This window comes from Phascolarctos cinereus, unplaced genomic scaffold (genome assembly GCF_003287225.1).
Source record: "Phascolarctos cinereus isolate Bilbo 61053 unplaced genomic scaffold, phaCin_HiC Scaffold_726;HRSCAF=1367, whole genome shotgun sequence".
Lineage (NCBI taxonomy): Eukaryota > Metazoa > Chordata > Mammalia > Diprotodontia > Phascolarctidae > Phascolarctos > Phascolarctos cinereus.
Window position 1 is genome coordinate 319,446,165 of NW_027556098.1, and position 17,102 is coordinate 319,463,266.

Consider the following 17,102-nt stretch of genomic DNA (forward strand, 5'->3'; position numbering starts at 1 on the left):
GAGGATGAAAACCTAGGTTGTAAGCCTAGATGGCTGGATCAGTGACAGGAATACAGCAGTTTGGACGGGAGTTGTGAGGGACAGGAAAGAAAGGGAGTTCATTTTTGGAAATGTTGAATTTAAGATGTCTAGGGGGCATCCAATTTGAGATGTCTAATAAGCAGTTGGAATTGAGAAACTGGAGGTCAGGAGAGATGTTAGGGCTGGATAAATACATCTGAAAATCAAATGCTGGGGGGGCAGCATTGAGGGAAGGTAATACAAGTATTATTTCCACTTGCAGATGAGGAAAGTGGGATTTGAGAAGCTAGGTGACTTGTCCAAGGTCACACAGGCAGATTTGAACCTGTGTGTCAGGAATCTTGGTCTAGCTCTCTGAGTAGAACCAATGTGGTGAGTGAACAGATCCAGACTCGGGAACCGCAAGATTCACATTCTAATTCTGCCTTTGTCACTTAGTTACGGTGTGATTTTGGATGGGCTGCCTTCTCTTCTTTGTGCCTCAGTTTCCTCATCTATAAAATTATAAGGCTGTGTACCAGAGGTCCCTTTCAGCTCTGACATTCTTTTCAGATGCCTTAGAAAAGCTGTACAACAGCAATAGGAGAGAAAGTAGGATAATTCAACTATAAGAGACTCAGTTTCTTTTCCTGGGGATGTTAGCCTGAAGAAGAAAAGAATAAGGAAGAGCAGGATCGCTAACTTCAGATATTTAAGTATGTTGAAGAAGAATTGATTTGATCTGTTTGGTAATTGGGAACGATGGGTGACATGGATTTAGGCTTGATCCACTGTCCCAAAGTAGAATGGGTCACCTCAAGGGCTTTGCTCTAGGTGCTTTGTGCCCCTAGCCCTAGGTACCAGAGTCTCTGCCCATGTGCCTTAGACCCTCCTCCCGAGATTCTGATGCCCTGGATGCCTTTGGCTGGGCTCTAACTTCCCCTTTCATCTCTTAAGGTGGAAGGGTTTGTGTTCACCACCATTTCCATCATGGTCCCTTTCCTGCAAAGCTCGTTTGTCCCAGATGAAAATACAATTGATCCTCATTATGCTTGTGAATTTGACTACTTGCTAAAATGTATTTGGAACCCCAAATCAACATTTGTGGTGCTTTTGTGGTCATGTGAGGACGTATGCAGAGCAGCAAAAAATGTGAGTCCTCCAAAGTACACATTTCCACCTGAGGTCTGACATGGAGAAGCTCTGCCTTCTTGTTTTAGCTTTCACGCTATAAAAGAGTTTCTTTCCTGCTATCTATTTGATGCCACTTCTTTTATTCTGGGGCTTTTCGTTGCTGACTTTGATGTTTAAAATGGTCCCCAAGCAGAGTGCTGAACTACCATCCAGGGTTTCTCAGTACAAGCAGGCTGTGATGTGCCAAAAGTATGTTAGACAAACTTTGTTCAGGCATAAGTTTTTAGTACTGTTGGCCATGAGTTCAATGTTAAATCAACAATACAGTACATCCAGGAAAAAAAAAGGAAGAGGAAATTTGTTGTTCTGTATGTGAGGCTGCTCTGGAAAGTGCTAAAGGAAATGTTGTGAATGGAGGTTGTCAGAAACTTAATCCTATATTTCTCTTAGGAGCGATGGTTCAGCATTCACTAATTCAGTGTTTGCAGCAACTTTATAGAATATTAATGACCACAAATGACAAAAATATACTTAATTATAGTTCTGCTCAGGGAGATAGTGAGTTCCGCATCACTAGAGATATTCAAGTAAAGGGCTGTACTCACTTGCTGAGGATGTCTTAGAATGAATTCCTATCCAGATACAAGTTGGACTAGATCAGGTGTTCCTAACCTGGGTCTCTGAGAGGTCAAGAGTCACTTGCTCATGTTCATTGAATTTTAGGAGGTCCATGAATTTATACAGGCAACAAAAATTACATCTTTGTTTCCATCAACCTTTGGTGTCCTTTGTAACCCTATGCATTTTATTTTATCTATTTAAAACTGTTATTCTGAGAAGGCATCCATAGGCCTCACTGGATTGCCAAAGGAATCCAGGACAAAAAAAAGATGCTAAGAACCCTTGGACTGGATGGACAGGGTTTGGCAAAGAGGGTCCATCAATCACAGACATAGAAGAAGACGACATGCCCGGCCATACTTTCTTTGATTCCCCTGCTTGTTAATGTTTCCTCCCTCTTCAAATGTACTTTTTTGAGTATGTGATATGTGCCCCTCTTCAAATGTAAGCTCCTTGAGTCAGGGAGGGGCCAGGAGAACTGGACCTTGGGAACACCAGGCCCCCATGGTTGCTCATCTCATTCATGAGGGATTTTTGGATGCCCCAGAGTTTAGAATCTGGAATCCTGAGCATCTCTGTGGAATTTGTCTGGCGACGATGAAAGATTTTGGACCCTGAGAAGGTAGTTGAGGAGGCAGTATGGGGTGGAGGGAAGAATGTTAGACCTAGAGAAGGAAGGTCAGGATTCAAATCTCAGCTCAGATACTAAACTGTTCCTGCCCTCAAAGAGTTTACATTCTACTAGAGGAAACAACATATGCACGTGTGAGTATACATAATACAGGGTAGTAGGGATTTGGGGGTCAAGGCACTAGCTGCTGGAGGAAGGGGATGAACAAGGAAGTATTTACTAGCTGTGTTACCCTTGGCAAACCCACCCTCTCTCAATCCCTCCCCTATTCACATATATAAAGGGAACGAGGGCCATATGGTGTAGTGAAGAAAGGTCTGACTTAAGAGTCAAGATGTCCAGGGTTTAAGTCCTTCTTCCAACATAGAGCAAGAACTTAATCTCTCAGTTCTCCCCAAGCAACTCTTGAAACTGGGAGTCATAGACCAGTAGGTGATTTGCATTGGTGGAGGGAATTTCCACATTGGAAGTTTCTAGGACCAATGAAATCATAGACCTGGACAAAGGGAAAAAATGGAGATTATTGCACTGGTTTTGAGGGAAGTGGTTCATAAGACCTACAGTGCTATAGAAATATGAGTATGAGTTGCTGTTAGTATAGATTGGATGCGGTGATTCAATCTTTACCTTGTCACCATGAATTGAATTGTAAAGATGAGTTGTTGATGAGTGGACCAAAGAGTTATGTGAGCTCAGTCAAGGAAGGCTTTCTGGAGGCAGTGACACAGTTTAAGTGTAGGTTATGTTCTCCCCCATCAGATGCAACTCAGGTATCGCTTCCTTTATACAGTTTCCCTGATTCCTTCCCTCCCCTCCCTCATTCCCAACCAGGTGACAGTGTTTTGTTGATCCTCAGATTTCCCTAGGTCACTTTTGTCCTGGATCTCTCCTTTATCCCATATCATACTCTACTTTGTATTATACCTATCTGTGTATGTGTTGTATTTCCATACAGGTACATTAGATTGTAAGTTCTTAGAAGGCAGTGGCATTGTCACCTTTCACTTTTGGGTCCCCGGGGCCAGAACACTGGACTATGTGCATAATAGGTGTTTAAAATGTTTATTGGTTACTAAGATAGACATGTTTTACATGATCACACATATATAACCTGTATCAAATTGCTTATCATTTTAGGGAAGGTGTAGGAATATTTGGAACTCAAAATTTTTAAAAAATGAATGTTAAAAATTGTCTTTATGTGTAATTGGAAAAAATAAAATACTTCTTATTTTTAAAAAGTTTGTTAGATTGAGTACTGACAAGGTGCTTTTTCTCTTGCAGGGTGACTATGTCTGGATGGACCTCAAAACAGGGCAGGAGTTTGATGTCCCCATCGGGGCAGTGGTGAAGCTCTGTGACTCTGGGCAAATACAGGTGGTGGATGATGAAGGCAATGTACGTCTTTTTCTTGCTCACACTTGGGGGAGACAGGGAGTGCCTCAGTCTGTCTGGGATGCCTAGTGAGTACAGGAGCTAAACAGAATGACTCAGAGCATAGGCAGGGTAGGTGGGTGCCTGCCTGACGTAATATGGAAAGTCTTTCACCCAAAACCTCAAACCCAAATGACCTACCGTGGTGCCTAGAATTCTACCACTATTTCCTGTTTTGAGTCAAAACATTTAAAGCCACATTCTCTATCATCCGCCATTAAATTCTTAGTGTGAATTTTAAAATCACAAAACAATTCAACAAACATTTAAGTGTCTCCAAGATGGGTTGGTCACATGTCAAGGGCAGGGATGACAAGTGTATGGCCAAAGTGCTCCATTGGTGCCCTTGAGATGTCAGGAGAAATAGAAGAAGGCTTCTAGCCCATTGGGTTGACTGGGTTAATTGCCTGTGGTGTATTTATGGGAAACCAAGGACAAGAATCGTGTTGAGGCATGGGTGATTTTAATCTTCGTCAATGGGAAGAACTTCTGAATTGATAGATCACCAAGCCATCTGGCTATTTAGCAAGTGCTCCCCATGTGCCAGGCCCTGACCCACACCTGGGGATATAGCCCCTGACTTCTATAAATTAATGATCTAATGGGGAAAATATAACACATACTGATAAGTATGTGTAACCAGGTATTCTGAGATGTTCAAACTGATCTCTTATAGGTGGAGAAAAAGATTCAAAACTTCATTGTGAATTTTGAGACTTGAAGTCTGGAAAAAGACTGAGACTCAAGTTCAGAACTAACCCAAAACTCTCAGAGCAACCAAAGTCCTCCCCCTGGTTCATGATGGTCCCATGTTTCTGTCCAGGTGGGGAAAGAATGCTACTTCTCTGGACAAGAAATCCCAGAATTCACAGTTCATTTTCCCACCTTTACTTCATCCATGGAGACATCAGTATGAATATTCCCAAACACCAGTTTGCATGTGTAAATTCCAAGAGGTAGGAGCTGTCTCATCTAAACTTTGTACCTCCCCAGGGCTTAATGTAATAGGTGCTTAATAAAGGTTATTTTAGGAGGGAGAGTACAAAACAAAGAAGAGATGGAGACAGTTACAGAATGTTATAAAAGTCCTTAGAATCCAATCCTCTCATTTTACAGATGAGGAAAATGAGCCCCAGAGAGAGATGAATTGATCTGACCAATGTCACATAGCTACTATATGTCAGAGGGAGGATTGGAACCTAGGCTTCTGGCTCCAAGCGCAGTGTACCTTCCACTAGACCACATCATGCTACCTTCAAAGAAGGTGTCACACCCTTTCTGGGGACATTCGCCAAAATGAATACTTGTACTCCTGGGTTGGGGTTCCTATAAGATAATGACTATGAGCCCCCACCAGTGTAGCTCTCTGTCAGGTGGCTTTCTGTATCCATCTATACCCATGTTTGTGTTTGGTTACCCTTGAATGCATTATTTGCTAATGGGTCCTATCTTTCCAATAGCACATGGTTGCAGGAAGCAGGGGGAAGAACGAAGGGGACAGGGGGAGGAAATTCTCTCTTTCTCCCAAAGACAGATTCCCTCTTAAGGTCTTACCTAGAATCCTACAAAATGGATCTCTTCTACCACTAGACTCATCTACCGTTTGACTAACTGCTGAGCTTCTTGCTATTTAAAGCACCCAGAGGTGTGGTTAACTTGTTCAGTTAGCCAATCACCTTCCCCTTCCCTGACCCAATCAGAGATTCAGACCTCATAAAGAGATCCCCGTTCATACATTTAAGACCTCAAGTGTCTTTGCACTGATGTCATTGTGTTGCTTGAGGTGAGGGAGGGGTGTGGAACCTCCCCTCCCCCTTAGAGAGTAAAGATGTGTCACTCTGGGATGGATGAAATAAGGGAGGTATTCCTGGAGGAGATGGCCTCCTGAACTGAGCAGCAATCAAGTGGGCAACAGGACATGGTGAAGCGAGGGCTCTTTGGGTTGGACCCATCCCATAATAGCAAAGTCTACCTCTCCCTTTCTGTTCAGCACACTCGCTGTACCTGGTGGCAGAGCAAAGGGAACCCCACTGATCTGTCTTCCTGGAGTTTCTAAGGCATGACTAGTTAGAGGGGCCCCATCCAGAAGTCAAATTTGGAGATACCTTACCATGGAAAGCACATCAGCTTTGGAGTCTTATCTCGTGTCTGCCACTGGCTTTCTACATGACCTTGCCAAGTTACAACCACCGTCAAAGCATTTTTTTTTAATGCAAAGAAGAGTACAGAAATCAGACAGCCAACAAGTATTATACGTCCCAAGCACTGTGCTATGTGCTGAGGGATGCAAAGAAGGTTTTTTAAAAGTTCCTGCCCTCATCCACATCCAGAAAAAGAGCTATGGAGTCTGAATGCGGATCGAAGCATGCTATTTTCTGTCTGTCTGTCTGTCTCTCTCTCTCTCTCTCTCTCTCTCTTTTTGGTTCTTCTTTCTCGTGGTTCCTCCCATGGGTTCTAATTCTTCTTTACAACATGGCTAATGTGGAAATATGTTTAATATGAATGTATATATGGAGCCTATATCAGATTGCACATTGTCTTGGGGTGGGGAGAAAGGAGGGAGGGGGAGAAAATTTGGAGCTCAAAGTCTTATGGAAATGAATGTTAAAACTAAAAATAAATAAATTAACATTTTAAAAACTCTGAAAAAAAAAGTTCCTGCCCTCAAGGAACTTGCATTCTGTATTCTAATAGGAAGACGGCATGTAAATAAATTGCTAGGTACGTGGAAGACACATATAGAGTAGATAGAAGGTAATCTCAGAAAGTAGCACCTGAAGGGACTGGGAATGACCTCTTGCGGAAGGAAAGTCAGAAGGGACCACAGACAAGCAGGACAGCTTTGAAAGTTGCATATGAAATTCATTATGTCCTTAAAAAGAAAAGCAAGCTATACATAATAGATATCCATAGTTTCATATCCAATCCTCTTTTTCTGTTCTATTATGTATATGGAAATGTCCATATTATTTCATGCTAATTTCAGATTTTTAAAAAAAGTTGCAACTCCCTCTCCAGCCTTCAGTATCTTCTTGTATAAGGAAGCTAGGGGGTGCAGTGGATTGAGCACTGAGTCTGCAATCAGGAAGCGCTAAGTTCACATATGGCCTCAGACACTCACTAGCTATGTGACCCTAGGTAAGTCACTTAACTCTGTTTGCCTCAGTTTCCTCATCTGTAAAATGAGCTGAAGAAGGAAATGGCAAACCACTCCAATATCTTTATCAAGAAAACTCCAAACGGGGGCATAGAGAGTCAGACGTGACTGAGACAACTGAACAATAACAATAAATGTTTATTTCCTTCCTTCCTTCATTCCGATAAAATGAAGGAGATGAGAGGAAGCAGCATGGAATAATGGATAGAATTCTGGATTTGGAGTTAGAGAAACCCGAGTTCGAGTGCTACCTTAGACACTTAGCTGTGTGATTCTGGGCAAGTCACTTTACCTCTTTGTGTCTCAATTTCCTCATGTGTTAAATGAGGAAGATTGGACACAATGTCCTTTAAGGTCTCTTCCAGATCTAAATCTTTGTTCTCAGTGACCCCTACCAGCTCTTATATTCTAAGGTCCCTTATGTCAGTAGATCTATTCACTAATTCAACAAACATTTATTACTATATACAGAGCATTGGGCTGAGCTGGGAAGAGAGGAAGGAAGATGCAAAGAAAAGCCATTATTATGAGAGTAAGAATCAGGGAAGCCTTCTTAGAGGAGGTGGGCTTTAGAGGACAGGTAGGAATTCCATAGGTTAAAAGGGGGGAAAGAGGTAATTCTGGGGATAAGGACCAGTGCAAGCGAAAGCCTGGATGCTAGAAAGTGCTTTTGTATTCAGTGGGCAGAAAGTTGTACTATTTGGCTGGAATTTTGAGTACATAGAAAGAAATAATTGGAGATATGACTGGAACAGTGAGTGGTGCCATCTTGTAGAGGATCTAGGATGCTTGGGAAGCCAGGCAATGGGCTTTTGGGGAAGGAGGGATTCTGAAAGGAGAGCAGTGGAGATACACTGAAGTCAAAATTAGAATGGAAGCTTCTTGGGAGTGAATACGGTTTTGTTTTTGTCTTTGCGGGCCCAGGACTTAGTACCGTGGCTGGCACACATGCTTATGTTTGTATTTAATAAATGCTTATCGGATCGGATTGAATTGAATTCCTTTGCCCTGACTCCTCAGGTCTTAGGTCTGGGAAGCACCTCTCCCCATAGTCCCTGGGTATTCTATGTCAGATTTCCTAGGACCCATGCCCACAAAGGATGCCAGAACCCCCGGGATTTGGCCCTGTGGCTGGCCCCACTCTCTGAGCTTTCCTGGGACAAAAATGAGTGTGGGTAGCAGGGGCTCAGGATGTGGGTGCCAGCTGGTGATGATCTAGGATCGGATTTCTCCTGCTTCGTTTTGCATGTCAGGTGGTGTCTGGTAACTCCATGTCACCCCATCTGCTTTTAAGTACACCCTAACACTCACTCCTTTGTCAGCCATCTTCCTCCCTTCCATGAGGATGGGACAGGGAGAAGACAGTGTCATGTGAATCTTGGGGAAACTATTCGTCCTTGGGCCTCAGTTTCCTCTCCTGTTAAATGAGGTTGCAGTATATAATCACAGAATGTCAGAGACCTGAGGTCCCCATCCGTTTTACAGATGATGAAACTGAGACCCAGAAAGGAAAAGTGACTTAAATCACATAACTTCAGAGTCGTATGAGATTTCAGAGGCCACCTATCCCAAATTCTACCCTAACAAGAATTGTCTCTTACAAGATACCCAGGCCTAGAAGATCTATGGCTGGGGAAGCCCACTATGGTCCAAGCAACCTTGTAGAAATAGTGTCAGGGGAGTCAGGACACACCTAGGTACAAGTATGTCCTCTGGCACATTAATAATGTGACCCTGGACAGGTCACTTAACCCCTCTGAGCCCCACCCAGTCTCCTCATCTGGAAAATGGGGATAATACCTGCAGCATCCATCTTGAAAGCATGTTTTAAGGCTCAAGCAAAATACTGTATGTAAAATGCTCTGCAAATCTTATAGCATTAAATATAGATTTATTGCAATTATTGTTGCTAACTGCGTGACACTTCCTTTCAGACTGGGAACATTTAGTATGTACCAATTACCTAGAGAGACATAACCTGGCAGCTGGGATTATACATCAAAAGCTTATGGTATTTTATGGGTGGACAGATGGTAAATCCCCTAACTGCAAATACTGCCCTCAAACCAATAAAATATGCAGGATCTAGACCATCATCACAGACCAAACTGCTGTCCACAATCACCCAGGCATTATATTGATTCATAAAACTTAGAGAACGATGGGTTTTTTAAAAATAGTTTTTATTGATATCGCCTTTGTTTTTACATCATGTGAATTTCCTCTTGTATCCCTCCCTGTTCCCTTCCCAGAAAGTTATCTCTTACAAACAAAAAAATGTCTAAAAAGGAGATAAAACATTCAGCAAAGCTTGTCAGCACATTAAAAAATTGACATTAGATGCAATATTCTAAACCCATGGGGACCTCCCCCACCAACACCACTTCAAAGGAGTGAAGGAAAGTATCTTCTTTTATCTCTTCTTTGGAATCAAATTTGTTCTTTGTAATTTTGCGACATTTGTTTTTAGTTATCTTGTGGATGTAAGAACAATATTTTTAGTAGCTGTTGACATGCTGGAAACTCATAATCCCCAAGCTACATGGAACAAAAAACTATCAACATACAGAGACCTATCAAAGGTGGTCAGAATCACATGGGAACAGGATGAGATGCTGTCATCTCTGTAGTCCTGTATGCTACTGGGGTTGTACTGACGATGTTTTCAGGAAGCCTCTAGGGGATGAAGTGATATCCTAATACTATATTTTCACTCAACAACAAAAAATATTTTTTAAAAATCAGCCTGTACAAGAATCAGCAGGGTAGCACCTTGTCCCAGGATCATTTCTATCTGAATTCCATCAAACAAGATGAGAAGAATGAGATTATGACAATATTGACAGTAATTAGTGGCCATCACTACTGAAACCCAGGTATCCTGACTCTCAGGCTTGACTCCCCTTAGCCTGCAGAGCCTCTTTGAGAATAATAATAATAATAATAATAATAATAATAATAATAATAATAATAATAGCCTCTGTTTGAACAACTCAATTCCAAGACTCATCATCTTGAGGAAGCCTCTCATGACTAATAACTAGTATGTTGAAGGGTCTCAAGTTCATGACATAAGAAAATCAGTTGGAGAAACTAGTAATGCTTAGCCTGGAGAAGGAGTACTTGGGGAGGAGAAGATGCAGTCAGGATATGATCACCATCTTGAAACATTTGAATAGTTGTTGAGAGAGATCAGCCTTATTCTTCTTGGCTTCCATGCCTGGAACAATGTGGGGAAGTTGTAGAAAGGCAGATTTTAACTCAATGAAGAGCTTTCAAAAGACCAGAGATATTTAATGATGGAACAATCTGCTTTAGAAGGTAGTGCCATTATTGGAAATATTCAAGCGAAGATTGGCTGGACAGGAATCTTACAGTAATTGATTCAAGTTAAAAAAAAAAGAGAAGGGAGAAAGAATGTAAAGAAGGGATGAGGCAAGAGAAGGACTCATGTGTCCATCCATTTCCCTCTATCCACAGGAGCACTGGATTTCCCCACAGAATGCCACCAATATCAAACCCATGCACCCCACCTCTGTCCATGGAGTGGAGGATATGATCCGCCTAGGGGACCTGAATGAGGCTGGCATCCTGAGAAACCTGCTCATCCGCTACCGGGATCATGTCATTTATGTGAGTCGACTACCCTTTGAAACCTGTCTCCCCTCCTTGTCCCCCATCTACTACCACCAACAGACAATTCCTTTAGATGTTTTCATAGGTCTCTTCTACAGGTTTGGGGCACGAAGGAGATTGGAGGGAGCAGCGTCCTTCACTGAAATGCTTGGATAGCACACTGAATTTACTTTATCATAGAGTCATAACATTTTAGAAATGTAAAGGACTTTAAGACTGACCATTTTAGAGCATAGCATAGCAGAGATGGAAGAGATCATAGTATATAGAATGTTGGAGCTGAAAGGGCTCCTAGAACATGAAAGGATAGAATACAGATAGACCTGAAAGGGACCTTAGAACAGAATGCTAGAGCAGGAAGAGATCTTAGGAAGAAAAGAAACAAGGATATATTAAGCACCTACTATGTGCAAGGTAGGGCAGCTAGACGGTGCAGTAAATAGAGCACCAGGCATGGAGTCAGAAGATTTATTCGTCTTTGTGTGTTCAAATCTAGCCTTAGACACTTACTACCTATATGACCCTGAGCAAGTCACTTCACCCTGTTTGCCTCAGTTTCCTTATTTGTAAAATGAGCTATAGAAGGAAATGGCAAACCACTCCAGTATCTTTGCCAAGAAAACCCCAAATGAGGTGACAAAGAGTCAGACATGACTAAAAACAGCAATAGTAACAAAATGTGCCAGGCACTGCTTACAGATAATAACTCAGTTGATCCTCACCATAACCCTGGGAGGTAGGTGCTATTATTATCCCCATTTTACAGTTGAGAAAACTGAGACAGTTGAAAAGTAAAGCGATTTGCCCAGAGTCACACAACTAGTAAATGTCCAAGGCTAGTTTTGAACTCCAAGCTCAGTGTTTCATCTACTCTGTTACCAAGCTACCTCTTAGGTGACATAAAATGAACTTAAAATGTGAGAACACAGCTAGACCTGGAAGGGACCTTAGAGCATAGAACGTTAGAACGTAGGATATAGAATGTCAGAGCTAGAGTAGATCTTGGAGATCTACAGTTCTACTCTCTTATTTGGAGAAAGTAAAGCCTCAGTCAGAGAACCGATCTGCTCAAGGTCACACAGTAAGTTAGTGGAAGAACCAGAATTTAAGACAAGGTCTTCCAGTGTTCCAAGCTGCCTCCTGACTATTGCTCCACTTCCTTCAATGGAGAACTTTGGAAAAGAGTGTGAGTTTGGGAAGAAAGATAATGAGTTCAGTTTTGAACGTGTGGAGTTTGAGATGCCTGTAGGACACGCAGTCCAAAATGTCCAATAGGCAGGTGGTGATGTAGGACTGGGGCTCAGGATTGGGGCCAGGGCTGGATAGGTAGATCTGGGAATCATCTGCATGGAGATGCTAATGGACCCCATGGAGCTGTTGAGGTAATCAAGAGAGTGAGAAAAGAGCCCAGGACACATACCCTTGCACCATGTTGTCTCCAAGTTCTATGCTTGGGCCAAAATGCAATCACTGATTTCCTACCTTCTTGGTTATGAAGGCAGTCTTTGCCTGGTCTGTGCCATCATCTGTTTGGACTGAATGCATGGCATGTTCAGGTGGATGATCTGTATAGTTGCCTGATCCGTACACCCATGTAGTTGAAATAGTTGTGCAATATTTACAATCATATGGTCTATACAGTAGGGTGTTTTGGGCAGGTGCTAGCTCTAAAAGCTCTGTGGGTCATAGAATTACATTGTTCGTTTGACTGCTGCATTCATGCAGTAGTGTGGTCAGTATCTTGATGCGATTCATGTAGTTGGCATGATTCTTAAAGAACAGGGGGATGGGGATGGTCTAATGCAGTCCATGGCGGTGAGGGAGCTAAGGGGGTGTTACTGGGGGTAGAGTTTTCAAGGCTTCTCTCCTCCAAGTGGGTTGGAGATGGGTTCTTAAGACCTGATGTCCATAAACTTATTTTAAAAAATATTCTGATGGGTGTTTCAATAGAATTAGTTTCCTTTACAATCCTATGTATTTTATTTTATGCAAATAAAAGCACAATTCTGAGCATGGGTCCATAGACTTTACCAAGCTGAAGTTGATAAGCCCTGGACCAGAGAATTTTGAAATGTCTGAACTGGAAGGGACGTTAGAACAGAAAACATCAGATCTGGAAGGAAGTTTAGAGCATAGCATGTCAGAGTTAGAAGAGACCTTAGAATCATATAACAATTAGAATTTTGGAGCTGAAAGGGGCCCTTAAGTGGTGAGATCTGGAAGGGTTTTTAGGGACCATCCAGTGGTCCAACGCCCTCCATTTATAGAAGAGGAAACTCTTGTCCAGTGTTACACAACTGAGTAGAATTAGTGAATCATAGAATGTCAGCACTGGAAGAAGCCTCAAAATGTAGAATGTCAGCTTTGGAAAAACCTTTAGGGTATAGAACATGGAAGGTTAGCACTGGAAGCAACCTTGGGACATCGAATATCAGAGCTATAAATAAATATAATAACAATTAGAAGAAGAATGATTCTGTAGCATTAACTTAAGGTTAACAAAGCACTTTATAAGTATTATCTAATTTTCTCTTTACAACAACTTTTGAGGGAGATGCTATTATTATCCTTGCTTTACAGATGAGGAAAGTGAAACAGACAGAAGTTAAATGACTTTCTCAGGGTCACACAGCTAAGAAGGATTTGAACTCATGAAGATAATCTTCCTGAGTTCAGGCCTGGCACTCTATTCACTGCACTACCTAGCTGCCCATGATTCTAAGTGCCCAAAGGTACTAAGTGTCAGAGCCAGGCTTTAATCTAGATGATAGAGGCTGAAAGTATAAATAGTTTTTGAAAGGGTTTAGAGGAACTCTTGGACAAAAGACCCCTAAATAGGTCCTGAAGGGAGGTTTAGAAAAAGTTACATCTACTAATTGCAGGGCTTCTACTAAATGCCATTACAGGGACAGAGATGAGTAAAACATGGTTCCTGACTATGGGAAGCCATCCTTTTCTCCTTGCCTACCCTCTAAGCTCCATGAAGGCAGGGACAATCTTAGGTAAACTCTATATATCCTCCAGCACTAAACACAGCTTTACACATAGTAGGTGCTTAATAAATATTTCTTGAATTGGATTGGAGTCAGAAACTGACCTGAAAGTATGGCAAGAACCAAGTCATGGCTCCAACATTCACCAGCTATACCTCTGGCAAGTCATTTCCCACTCTGGGAGACTCATTTTCTTTTTCTGTGAAATAAGGAGAACCATAGTTGTACTAACTCCCTTCCAGAGTTAATTGGGGGGGGGGGAGTTCCTTAAAAACTTTTAGCCCTGTAGAAAAGAAAACTTAATTATAGGATTTAGAGTTGGAAGGAACCTAATCCAACCCTTTCATTTTACACATGAGGAAACTGAGGCCCAGAGAGGTTAAGTGATTTGCCCAGTGTCACACAGTTCATGAGATCTGAACCTAGGCACTCATGTTCTAAATGCAAGGCTTTTCCCACTATACTTTAATCATTATGTCATATAAGAATAGTTTGAAAGAGCTAGGGTTGTTTAGCCTGAAGAAGAAAAGACTTTGGAGGACTTTATATTTGTGTTTAAGTATCTAAAAGTTCCATAAGATCACAGAGTCAGAGCGGAAAGGGGCTTTAAAGGCTACTGAGTCCAACTCCCTCATTTTCCAGATGAGGAAACTGTGGCACAGAGGTTGAGTGACTTGCCCAGGGTCACATAGCTTTTAAGTACCTGAAGTGGGATTTGATCTCGCGTCTTCCTGACTCTAAGTCCAAGGCCCTGTGGATCATGTTTATTTAATGTGGCTCCAATGGGAAGAGTAAGGACCGATAGGAGGAAGTTACAGAGATTGATTTCAGTGTAAGATCAGCAAGAACTTTCTAACAATCTGAGCTGGCTCATAGTAAGATGGGACTCTTCAGTGCGGAATGAGCTCCCAATATTGGAGTTATGCAGCCATAGGCTGGATAACCCCCAGTTAGGAATGCCAGAAAGAAGCTTCCTGAACTGGATGGGGGTGGCGGTGGGAGGGGGAGCTCCCTGAAATCTCCTTCATTGGACCATAGACATAGAGGCAGAAGAGATCTTAGAAACTACCTAGTTCCAACCCTTGTTTTACAGATTAGAAACTGAAACTTAAGAGAGGTAAAATGTGACTTGGTCACACAAGTAACAAACCTCAGAGATGAGATTTAACTCAGGTCCCTGGACCCCAGAACCAATGTTCTTTGCACTGTGCCATGGATACCTAGGATTCTATGATGTCATACATGAAGTGGTCCTTGAGATGAGGCTTGAAGAATGATGGCCAGAAAGAACACCAAGTCCCAAGAGCCAATTAGAAGTGAGAGAATGTGGCCTTTGACTTCCTTGTTCTCCCCAGTGATGGCACTGAGGCACTGATCCCTAGTCATGGCAGCCTTCACTGCTTGGATGGGGTTACCTTCAAGGGCCTCCTACCCAGCACCTTCTCAAGTTACCAGCCTGCATGCATCCCCTGGCAGCTGGGCCACTGGCTCACTGGAGTACCGGATGTCACATTCTTTAGAATAGAGGTGCCAACCCAGTGGCTTGTGAGGATGGGCTGGCCCAGAGTGAGAATTCTCCAAAGAGAGAGACTCTTCATGATGATATGCCCTAAGTGTCTCTCCTCAGTTCTCTCTTCTTCCCGTCTACATTCTCTGATCTAGAGCCAGGACATATAGGCTACCTTGGACCTGTTCCTAAATGTGAGACCTTGAACAAGTCCCTTAACTGAGACAGAGACCCAGAGATGTTAGAGGGCTTTCTCTTCCTTCCTGGAGAGGAGGGAGAGGGAGCTGGGCTGGGTCTCTAAGGCTTCTTCTAGCTCTAAGACCTGTGATCCCATTCTTTTCCTAGAGGAGAAAAAAACAGACCTGTATCCTTTCTGGTCAGAACACATTAAGAGTGTTATGTTCATTTTGGGGTGCCTCCTTTACTCTCAACTAGACATGATCTCTCTCCCATCATGTCTCCTTTATTCTCAGTATAACTTATCATACTCTGCTTTGGGTTGTAATAATTTGTGGGTATGTCCTCTCTCCCTGAATGTAAACTTCAGAGTGTAGATAATAGCTCTTGTACATTTCCATACAATGTATCTTCCTTCCCTCTTCCCTGCCCCTATAGGAAAGTCCACTATAAAATTTAATAATAATAATAGTTAGCATTAATTTGGCACCTACTGTGTGCCAGGCACTGTACTAAGTGCTTTACAAATATCTTATTTGATCCTCACAATAACCCTGGGAGGTAGATGCTATTATTATCTCCATTTTATAGTTGAAGAAACTGAGGCAGACAGAGGTTAAGTGACTTGCCTAGAGTCACACAGCTAGTAAGGATCTGAAACTGGGTTTGAACTCTTCCTGATTCCAGGTCTAATACTCTACTAAATGAGCCACCAGGCTCTCTACATGGCTTTGTATGTAGTAGGTAAGTTGGTCAGTCAATAACCATTTATATAGGCTTATGTTGTGTCTGGAATTATGCTAAGCACTGGGGATACATAGCCAAAACAGTCCTTGACCTCAAAGTGCTTACATTCTAATAGGGGAGATGACATATAAATACTCAGGAACATACAAACCAGGGAGATGATCTCAGAAGTGAAAAAAAAAATGCTCAACTGAGAGGACCAGGAAAGTCCTTTTATAGAAGGTGGGATCAGAACTTTCTTGAAGGAAGCCGAGGAAGAAAAGTGGCAGAGGTGCATTCCAGGCATGGGATGAAGTATTGTGTGTGAAGAACAGCAGGTAGGCCAGAGATCATCTTAGTGAATGTTTATTGAATGGAACTCTAGAAACTGCAGACCAGGACATCTGGTCAATGAGATGCCCCATGACCCAAGGATGGATTTGCTTGGTAGAAGGCCCTTCCAATTCTGCCCCCACCCCCGCCTCACCCCTGCCCATCTACACATCAGAGAAGCTGCCATTTAAAATCAACCAGTCATGTAGCATTTACTCAACCCTTACTTTGTGTTCAGTTCTGTTCTGCAGGATTTGGAGAAGACAGAAGGAGACACAGATCTTGTTCTCAGGGAGTTTACATTATAGTCTAGGAGACTCCTCTGATAACAGTGAAACAATGAATGTTTAACGAGGAGACAGCCTGAGTGACACCTCTGGGAAGAGGGTGGTGTAGCAAAGGGAACCCTGGACAGAGAGTCCAGGGACCTGCTTCCTGAGCCCAAATCTATCACTCACTTGTTATGTGACCCCACTTATCTGGACCTCAGCCTTCCCTTCTGTAAAATAGATAGAATAATACTCATGTCACCTAACTCATAGGGTGATTACAAGGAGAGCACTTTGTAAACCTTACATTTTATTATTATTTTTATTATTATCATCTCTTTCTGACAAATTGAATGACCTTGCTCCCTCTGTTTCTCCAGATCCACCTGGGAATTATATGCCCTTCAGCCTTAGCTGTTCTGAGTTAGGCTTCCTTTGAGTAACTGACCTGGACTCTTTTTCTCCCTTATCTCTTGTCACTGTG

The 17,102-nt window shown here is 42.4% G+C and overlaps 1 protein-coding gene across 3 annotated transcripts in view; it reads left to right on the plus strand.

Moving 5' to 3' along the window:
* The window catches only part of MYO7A (myosin VIIA), a 198,081-nt gene that overhangs the window by 37,419 nt on the left and 143,560 nt on the right, over positions 1-17,102 (plus strand). For all 3 annotated transcript variants that reach the window (XM_078156931.1, XM_078156932.1, XM_020989512.2), the window contains 2 exons: positions 3,671-3,784; positions 10,458-10,610. In XM_078156931.1, coding sequence (XP_078013057.1) covers positions 3,671-3,784; positions 10,458-10,610 — 267 coding nt within the window. The remainder of the gene's footprint in view (positions 1-3,670; positions 3,785-10,457; positions 10,611-17,102) is intronic.